Source organism: Callospermophilus lateralis, chromosome 2, assembly GCF_048772815.1.
Source record: "Callospermophilus lateralis isolate mCalLat2 chromosome 2, mCalLat2.hap1, whole genome shotgun sequence".
Classification (NCBI taxonomy): domain Eukaryota; kingdom Metazoa; phylum Chordata; class Mammalia; order Rodentia; family Sciuridae; genus Callospermophilus; species Callospermophilus lateralis.
Window position 1 is genome coordinate 112,823,470 of NC_135306.1, and position 10,185 is coordinate 112,833,654.

The following is a 10,185-nucleotide window of genomic DNA, read 5'->3' on the forward strand; positions in this document are numbered from 1 at the left end:
GCTTTAATCCTTGAGGTTGTGGATTGTGTACATAGAGATCTTACATATCCTCTATTCTGTTTAATCCTAACCATTGAGTTAACCACTGTTTTTAAATTTTTTAGTTGTAGTTAGACATAATACCTTTATTTCTTTTTTTATGTGGTGCTGAGGATCAAACCCAGTTCCTCACATTGTGCTAGGCAAGTACTCTGCCACTGAGCCATAACTCCAACCCAAGTGTCTCTTTTTGATAGTTTACTGAGCTGTACTTTGAAGTTTTGTACATATTTGTAAGATATAATAAATATTTGACATTAGTAAAGATTTTTAAAATACAGTAGATCAAAAAGTACCAAATATCTAGGATTAAGTATAATGAAAGATGTACACAATCTTTCTGCAGAGATACCATGTAGTTTTAATTATGTCATCTAATTTTGACTGTTAAGGAAGCTGTTAGGTTTTGTATATTGAACTTGTGTAAGGGCACCTTTTTCTACTTAGGCTTTTGATTGTTTCCTAAGGGGATGATGAAATAGGAGCAGTTATTCTGTTCTTTTCTGATATGTACTGCAGTTCACGGGTGGATAGAGCTAGTGAGAAGTTCTTGGGTATGTATCTGACTTAGTAAGAAATAATTTTTGTGCTTCACTCAAGAAGTGAAGTTACTTGTAGTTTTGGGGTAGATAAATTTTCTCAAGTTAGGTAATTTTTGTTTATTTCTATTTTATTATTAGTTTTCTACACAACATATGAAGGATTTTTGTTCTGTTTTTCTGAATTTTTAGTTTTAATTTTATCAGGTAACAGAGAAATATTGTCTAGAGGCCAAATACAACTACCACTTTTTTTAGTGCCTATGATCTCAGATTAGTTTTTGCATTTATGAACAGTTTGTGAAAATCAAAATAATAATATTTCCTGACAAGTATAAATTATATGAACTACAAGTTTCCTTGTCCATTCATTAAATTTTATTGAAACACAACACACTCATTTGTTCACATGTTATCTGTGGATGCTTTTGCACTACAGTGGAGAGTAGAGCAGTTGTGACAGAGGCAGGATAGCCTGCAGATTCTAAAATAGTTACTATCTATATCTTTACAGAGGATGTTAGGTGACTGTTTTAAAGCATCATGATGATGACATGTTTTTTCTTTTCTACTTTTCCATTGGTTCATCCAAGAGTAACCAAAGATCATTACCCAAACTTGCTTCAAATATGAAAACACTCATTATCACACATATTCATACTTCAGGCATGGTGTGGTCATTCTTAATATATGATTTTTTAAACTTTGTATCTCATCTCCATTCTTATTGTCTTTCTTTTAAGTTTCTCACAAATAATTCCATGGATAGGTTCTTTTATGTTTGATTGTCTTGGTCCTTAAAATGAATAAAATTTCATTGACAATACACAAGGGATGTGAAAATTGGTTCCTAGTGACTTTGCAAATATTTTCTTTAGCAAATGTAGTTTAAGAACATGTTAATCTGACTTCCAATCACAACATCAGGTGGGTGGACGTTATTGGTGCCATATGCAATGGTCATGTCCCAGGCATCAATGACACCCACATTGAGATCTTTGAAAATGTCATTCAGGGTAAGATACTGAATGTAACCATGGAAGTCTCCAAACCTTTCTGTTTCTAAGTGCATCTCCCTGATATTTTCTGTCTTAATGATCACCTTAGTGTCTGGGCTTCTTAGGAATAGTCGTTCAATAGCTTTTCGAACACTGATGGCCCTGCGAATGAAAACCTCAATGGGGAAGGGTCTGAAGTGGTGGCCAAAGGTTATGACAATGGCTGTGTTTTTGTCACCCGAAATCTGGTCAATTTCCTGAGGGATATAACCTTCTTCTGTCACAGAGTAAAGATGAGAAGTGACAAAAGGATAGCTATGTTTTTTCCATTGTATCTGAGTATGTCTTCCAGCATCCAGAAGCAAATGTTTCTTAAAAGGTCCAGTTCCATGAAGGTCAAAAAATTTCAGTGCTGATTAAAAAAAAAAGTAAGATCTTTAACTAGAAGGCACTGATTGATACTTTTAAAAAGAATATCTACCATGTCATGTATAATCACCATCTATAGTATTTTTTTGGGAGCATTCTACCCTCTTGGATAAATAACCAGTTTATATGTATGAAATGTCAATCAAAATGTAAAATTTTCATTGGCATTTATAAGGAGGAGAAACATTTCTTATGAAAGAGGGAATGAAATAGATTTTATATTAAGACTTAACTCTAGAAAGAAAAATGAAATTACCAACCAAACAACAACAACAACAAACAGCCTAAGTGAGAATAGATGGAGACCTCGTTGAAATTACTTTATGATTAGCCCGAATTTCCAAAGGAACATAAAGTAACTACATACTTTTTGCAACTCTGGGTAAGTAGTGGATCCACTGACGCAGTGTGGAGTCTCCCAGCAGGTAAATGAGTTTTCCCTTCAGGCAGCCATTGATCTTGTTTGTATCTAGTTGAATCTGGTTGCAAAATGTTGTTATCCACCTTCCTTGTAAAGTGTATCCACCAGGGGCTGGAGTCTTCTTTCCAATTTGGCATTTCTCTGTGCTCTTTTCTCTCTCTAGTCACAGAGATCCCATGGTGAGTGGTGTCAGTGGCATGTGTCAAACACCCAGCCTCCTCTCTTGGTCCTTCCCTTTCTTGGTCCCTTTCTCTCTCCCTCTACTTTTGTCTTTTGTCTCTTACTGGAGATTTTTATGACCGCCAGCTTGTTTTAGGCACTGCTACTCTTTCTTCTGAGAGATTTGGAGTCTTGCTGACTCTTCCCTGTTCATTTTCTCCCACCTGTGGTCATTAGCTAAGTCTCCATGTCCTTTCCTCTCTTTGCCATTCCTCTGATTCTGTAGTGACTTAATTTGGTTCTCTAATCTGAATGTCAGTGAACTACCCATTGGTGTCTTTGTTATTGAGTCATTTACATTTGTTCCATCGATGAAGGAATTGTATGAGTATTTTCATGTTTAAAAGATGGCTTAAATGTAACATGTACCCTTTAAAAACCTTATAGGGCAGTCTCCTGCCCTATAAAATACCTAGATTGACTTAATGCAGTTTTATTAAGGTCCTATTAAAAATTTAATAGGACCTTAATAAAAAGAGTCATGCAGCACCCAACAGAAACCATGATTCTGAGATACTGCAGCCTGTTTCTCTGTAGCTGCAGTCTCTGTCGTTGTCTGCCTTCAAAGGTATCCCCTGTGGCAGAGCACCAACTCTTCGCTGTGGCATAACAAAGGCCATCAAATGTCTACATCATATTTCCTTGCTATTCTCTATGCTGTTGCCCTACTGCCAAGCAGTTGTCTCATATTTTAGGTTTTGTATTTTTATTTGTATTTTTTGCAATGTTTGCAATTGGACCCAAAGTCTCATGCATTCAAGGCAAGCACCCTTCCACTGACCTGTATGTCCAGTACTCATAATTTAGATTTTGTTACATAAGCAGTTCTGTATTACATTCACTTCCTGTATTAGATAGGAAACAAGTTGAACGCTGTAAAATAGGCCAAAATAATGCCTTAAAATTGGAAATGTAATGTCCCTCACATAAGTTTCAGAGTGACCAGGCCAAGGTTAATGTGTTATAATACCTTGTGAGGGACTTCTCTTTCTCTTATCTTGTTGTTCTACTGTTCTTAACATATGGTTTTAATCTTTCAGTCTAACAGGGCAGTTTCCTTTCTCACTTTTTATCTACAGTTCAGCTAGTAGCAAGGAGACAAATGGAAGAGGAAGGCAAGTGGTTTTGCCATTAAAGGCATTACTCATAAGTTCCCCAGGCAATTTAAGTTCATACTCTTAGAAAAATGTAATGTGAGCATAAGTAGCCACAAGGAAAAGTGGCCATGGTTCCAGCTCAAATAATGGTTACTCTTACTAAAAAGGAGGAGGGAATGGATATTGGGAAATTACCAGCACTCTGTGCTTTATCTTCCTTGCTAAGTCCCTTATGGACCTTGCAGTCTCTGGTTGCTTATGTCCACAGAATAGTATACTATATATAGAGATACTGTATAGTCAGCCCTTCATATCCATGGCTTCTTTATTTGTGCGCTGCACTCAATAATGGATGGAAAACATTCAGGAAAAACTTTTATTTTTATCAAATATGTACAGACATTTTTCTGTTTATTTTCTAAACAAAATGGTGTGACAACTATTTACAAAGAATTTACATTGCTAGGCATTGTAAGTAATCTGGAAATGATTTAAAGTATATGGGAGGATGTACCTAGGTTATGTGCAAATACCATGCCATATTATGTAAGGATTTTGTTGTACACAGTGGTTCTCAAAACCAAACCCCCAAGAATACCAAATATAGTTGTGTTTGGTAGACAGAGTGGCAAAATGGTACTGTTTTCAGAACTAGAAAATGTGGGCTGTTTTCAGAACTAGAAAATGAGTGCTCGCCTAGCATGGGTGAGGCCCTGGGTTTAATGTGCAGAACCACACCCAAATTGAAAAATGTACTTAAAATACTTCTTAAATCCTGGTGGTTTTGCTTGCTAAATGGAGCCTTCCTAATCCTATGATTTTGTTGGAATTTCAATGTGATCTTTTTGAGCTCCTAGGGGGCTTGATAGCTCTGCATTATGGATGATTGAATACTATACCCCTAGAAACTTGAGACCCACAGTTACTAAATATTTTCCACCTCCATATTTTTTATTACTTTGCAGATTGTGGTGAGTACACTGTATCCCCCAAAGATATTTGGGTTCTAATTCTTAAAATCTATGAATATGTTGCCATCAAAAGAAAAAAAATACAGATGGCAAAAGGGATTTTCCAGATGTAACTAAGGGTATGGGTTTCGAGATGGATAATCTAGATAATCCTAGATTATCTAGGAAAATGAGTTCAGTCTAATCTCATTGGTCCTCCATGGTGGAAGAAGGAAGCAGCAGGTGGACTAGGACAATATAACTTGAAGACTTGACCTACAATTGTGGCTATGGAGATGGTAGATGGCGCTAAAAGAAAGGAAGGCAGCCATTATAAAGAAGCTGAAAGTTACAACAAATTCTTCCTTAGAACCTCTAGAAAGGAACACAGGCCTGTTACACCTTGATTGTAGCTCAGTGAGACTGATGTTGTACCTTGGAATAATAATACTAAGAAAATATGTTCTTTTTACTTAAAGCCACTTGTTAGAGCAGCAAGAAGAAACTAATGCTGAGGAAACTGATACCTTCTCAACATGAAATCATCCCAAACAGAAAGAGTATATTTTCTTTTATGTATCAATTTTATTTTATGTTGCAAAATAACATTTTGAATTAAATTGTCTTTGTGTAGGTCATGCTTATTATTTTCAGTTGTGAATTTGCTTTATAAAACACAAGGAGTATCATACCACTGTCTTGCACAGTTGGTCTCAGTGGCTTTCTTTAGCCTTCTAAATAAACACTGTAATCCTCAGCACAGTTTATTTACTTAGCTTATTCCTGTCTTTCTAGCTCTATCTTCTGCTACATTCTACCATATGTCACTCTATTGGCTTATGAACACAATGTCTCACATAATTTTGCTTATGAGTAATTATACAGTAAAAAAGTTCTCACACTAAAAACACTGGACACTTAATTATTCTAGTGAAGGACTTTTTTGAGTGTATGAGTAATGCAATATTTTTCCTTTATCTCAATGTATATATACAGTGGCAATTAGAAATTAGTTAAATATAACTGATTTCCTGTATTATGTATTTCAATCTGACAACTCTACCCATGATCTTTTTGAAGTTTTTGACTATTGATAACCTTCAGGGCTCAGTCAAATATATTTAACTTCAAAATAATTTTAAAATGACAATCCCAGCTTCTTATGATGACACATAAACCCCTTATCACAGAGTCTCTGCTTCCCTCTTTAGCCATATTTCCTGATATGTTCAATTTTCCTACATACTTGTATTTTGTATATTGCTTTCTTCATAGAGTTAGTACATTTATAACAAGAACTTTTTTTAGATCACAAGATCAGTTTTTTTCATTTGTTCATGGTGCCTCATATTTATCAGGCCCTCAGTAAACACTTGAGGAATAAATGAATGAATATTGACATATATCATTATAAGTTGCCTAGGATACTAATGTTACTGGTAAACTCAGGCTTTATAAACCGTTATTTAAAGCTAAGTTATAAATAAATATAAACAGTATACTTTCATATATAACATTGCTCTGTATTTTCCATTAAAATATTTAATAAGATGGAAGCTCCATACAAAATTATGTGCATCAACTAAAATTAGGAGGTTATGCCAGCAGATATCAGGAAACTAAAACCACAGTATTCCCACTCTGAAGCTATCGAAGGCATTTGCACAGAACCTCAGACTCTGGGAGATGAATGTAGGATATTTTACTTTCTTTTTTTAGGATAAATCAAGATGAAATCTGAAATGAACAGTTTAAACTAATTTCCTTGAAACGATTTCTCCCTATGAAGTCTAGCATGATTAAGATCACTGACACCCTCTAGGGATTATGCTCCTGGAAAAGCACAACTAAAAGAATTAACACTGATAATTTTTCTCTGTGTAAGACACATGCCAAACATTACCCACCACAGGAAAAAGTGGACTTACTGTTGCAATGGGAGACATTGATATGTTCAAGATCTTTCATCATTTCAACTCCCACTTTGGCCCTTCAAAAAATAAGACAATAGATTAGCCTGTTGTGTGTCCACAAAACACAGGTACCAGGAAACACTTGCTTATTTTTAAGCAAGAATATTTTTAACTTTAACTAAAAATTATTATTTCTGCTGTATATTTTGGATAAATTGAGTACTGTAGATAAATTGGAATTTTGAAAGGTTTTCTCTCTTGCTGGGAGCACCTGAAGTCCAGGGCCACTCTACTCATCTGTCACATGTAATGATATGCAATAGTGTGTCATAGAATTTTAAATTCACAATATTATTTAGTCTGCATAATCTCTATGTGCCTTCACATCACCTATTAAAGTTCATGTAATACATTTTTAAAATTACTGTGAACCTCTAATTGGTCAACTGAAGTTTTATCCCACCTAATTTCTCCAGCACAACTACCAGAGCACCCTGTCCAATTGCAAATGCAACTGCTTTATTCGTTAAAATCCTTGATTGTCTCCCTATCACAGCAGGAGGCCAGGCTCTTTATCGTGGCACATAGACCCCTTATCACAGAGCCTCTGCTTCCCTCTTTAGCCATATTTTCTGATATGTTCAATTTTCCTACATATTTGCTTTCTGAGGATCATGTGAAGAAAGGTAACGTATTGTCTATGTTCACTGCTGTATCCTCAGTATCCATCAATGTGGCTGTCAGAAAGTAGTGTTCACACTGATGTGTGAATAAAAGAACACTGTATTTCTTTTCTCCACTTGATGAAGACTAACTGACTCTTCCTACTTCAAACTTCTTACCTCTACCCTCTCTTTTCTTCAACCCAACATACATTATGTGTGTAAATAGAGGCAGGCAGGGAGAGGTTATGGGGAGGAGGGCTCAGGTACCCAGTACAACAGATGTACTCTGTTTTCTGCTAGGGGGGGTCTTTTAGGCCCAGTCATGAAAGGAAATGGTCAAACATGGTCTCATCCTTGCTGTCAGTTAGACATGAAGATGATTAGCGCTTAGAAGGAGATTAAAAATAAAACAATGAGTACAGAGGGACTCCGCATATAATTGTGTGTTTTTTTTTTTTGTGTGTGTGGTCTTTCCTAGGACTCTCATCATTTCCTCATTGTGGTAGAAGTAGTGAATAAGATACTTCAAAGAGCTCTGCTAATGTTAACATTCAACATCTCTTTTAGTTATCTGGATAACGTCTATAAATACTCCACAAAGGTCGGAAAAGTTTTCTCCAGTTTGGTCTGAAGTCTCCACCTGTGACTCCAACAACTTAAAGTCACTTCTTTTCCTTCTCTCCTACTCCAGCTCTGCTTTCTTTCTCTCCTTCTCTGCCTCATTTCAGAATTGTGAATAGTTTGAGATTTAGTGAGTTGAATAAATAAGATATCAAAATTTGTAAAACTGGGCAAGATTCTGGAATGCATTTTATTTTCCAGGCTTGGTCTCTGCTGAAATTTCTCATAAGCATATTTTTTTGAAAGCTTAAGGAAAAAAAGAATCTGAGCTTGACTTTGAAATTTTCTAAGAAAGAAATTGCTCAGAATATAACATTGTACTGTCACCAAATGGAGGGAAAATAAGTCATTGTGGCATAGTCAAACAGATTTTGGCAGACTGGAAAGTTAAAAGGAAGTAGACTGAGGCTTATGGAAAGTTTGCAAATGAATAAAAGATTCTAGGACTAATAGAGGTCCAGGCTTGGCTCACAGTTTTTGGATTTGTGATGACAGTCTCCTTTTGCAAACCATCAAAGTGGCCCATGAAGAAGTCCCAATAGTTCATTCTCAGGAATGAAGTGTTTCCCATTTCAATGGAGAATAAGGAGATTAGAGAGTGAGCATCTGTTTGTGAGCAGGGGGAGAAAAGCCTAGTGTGGCTACAGCCAGATGGATAGGGGAAACATGGGCACCGAGGTTAGAGGAGTCTGTTCAACCAGGGCTTCCAGGAACTGATAGGTCACAATGTGGAGAGGTAGAAGGACTCCTCCACCATGAACACTGTGTACTAAGGCATCTCTGATCATGATATCGACTGGAGATGACCCACAGGAGTTGGCTTTTTAGAAAGATTGCCCAGGCTGCAGTATAGAGTGGGTTCAAGGAGGATGTGCTTGATGATGGGAGGGAGACCAAGTGGGAAGCCATTACAGTCATGTAGGTGAGATGATGATGGTCTCAACTTGGTTAGCAGCACTGGACATGGATAGAAATGGATGAATGAAAAAAAAATGCCAGAATCTGTGAAATATGACATGGGAAGTAAAGGAACATGATCTTATGATATGTTTATCAAGGAATCCTTTTTTGGTGATATATTTGAACATACAGCAGAACTGTTTTCCATGGAGCATATTTTTTTAAAAAACCTATGTCTAAGTAAAATATATGGTCAAATGTGACAATACTGGTTTCCTTGAGAAGTACAGGCATATATATTATATAGTTCCAACTTATGTAGCCGGCCTTGAGCCTATTTCAATCAAAATGCACACTATGCTGTGCTGTCATGGGCAATGGTCTCCATGCAGATACTGCATGTCTGATTACCACCTTTAGAATAGAGGAGGCATCTGAGAAGATCATGCTTAATATTGAGACAGGCAATGTAGCTCTGCTTGGGGGCACCACTCATTGTATTAAAATATACTCACTTATGGAAAAGCCTTTTTTCCTTGGCAGAAAGGTAAGAAATTTCTCGGTTCATGGTGGTCACATGGGTCAGGGCCTCACAGGGCATGTGTTGAGGCTTTGTGCAGTAGAAGGCTTCCTGGTCTCTCCCATACAGGTAGGTGCACAGTTCAGAGCTAGAGTTTAGGTTCAGGCCACATTCAGTAATGACTTGGGAGGTGCCATTAACAAATTTACCTTTGAAAATAATTTTATCATAGCCTTGGTTCCTTGCCCTCCAGAGAGCCGACACCCCTTCACTGGGGTGGATGAGCAGGAGAGACAGGGAGACCTGGCCCTCCCAGAACAGAGTGAAGCTGACAAGGTAGGTGCCATTGTGGAAGTCTGTCACCTTTCCTGAGGCGCCTGCCTTCAGGGCTGGGGAGGACATCCTGGCCCTCAAAAAGTCCCCTCCATATTCCTTCCTGTGTCCCAGGTGGTCCCTGGCCTCCAGCAGGATGTCCAGCTGGTCCCCCCTGCAGTATGTGTCCCTAGGGTTGAAGAGGGTGGCTGTGCTCTGTGTGGCACTGGTGGTGGTGTCCTCATGGGTGAAGGGTCTGGGCGGGATCAGCTGGTCTAGTTTCCCCAGGATCTCCTTTATTCTCAGCTCAGTCTCTGTAGGTGAAGTTTCCCCTTGTTTCTTGGCAATACGGTTTCTCAAACTGAAGGAGAACTGAAGGATTAAGGGGAAAGGATATATTTACTACCAACAGATAATAGGGCTTGCTTTTCAATATAAATTAGCATGATTCATTTTATAAATTTCCACATGATTAAGTTACATGTCAGTGTTGAATTCAAACTAGTTTTCACTTATGAAATTATAGGAATTGATATCCAGGTAGTGTGACTTCCTCTGCTGC

At 37.3% G+C, this 10,185-nt stretch overlaps 1 protein-coding gene across 1 annotated transcript; it reads right to left on the reverse strand.

Moving 5' to 3' along the window:
* Positions 1 to 1,452: 1,452 nt before the first annotated feature.
* Positions 1,453 to 9,941, reverse strand: LOC143391150 (NXPE family member 1-like). Its single transcript, XM_076843740.2, has 4 exons — positions 9,307 to 9,941; positions 6,621 to 6,682; positions 2,373 to 2,585; positions 1,453 to 1,988 (listed from the first exon to the last, which is right to left on the reverse strand). Exons 1-4 carry the CDS (start codon positions 9,711 to 9,713, stop codon positions 1,453 to 1,455), a joined length of 1,218 nt encoding a protein of 405 aa, XP_076699855.2. The 5' UTR covers positions 9,714 to 9,941.
* Between the last annotated feature and the right edge of the window lie 244 nt (positions 9,942 to 10,185).

What these genes read in the sequence shown, in the direction of transcription:
- LOC143391150 (XM_076843740.2), bottom strand. Translation starts at nt 9,713, where the DNA reads ATGTCCTCCCCAGCCCTGAAGGCAGGCGCCTCAGGAAAGGTGACAGAC. An exon ending in GAAAAAAGGCTTTTCCATAA is followed by an intron (nt 6,683 to 9,306) that starts GTGAGTATATTT and finishes TATTTTTTGAAG; the next exon opens with GGCCAAAGTGGGAGTTGAAA. An exon ending in CTTACCCAGAGTTGCAAAAA is followed by an intron (nt 1,989 to 2,372) that starts GTATGTAGTTAC and finishes TTTTTTAATCAG; the next exon opens with CACTGAAATTTTTTGACCTT.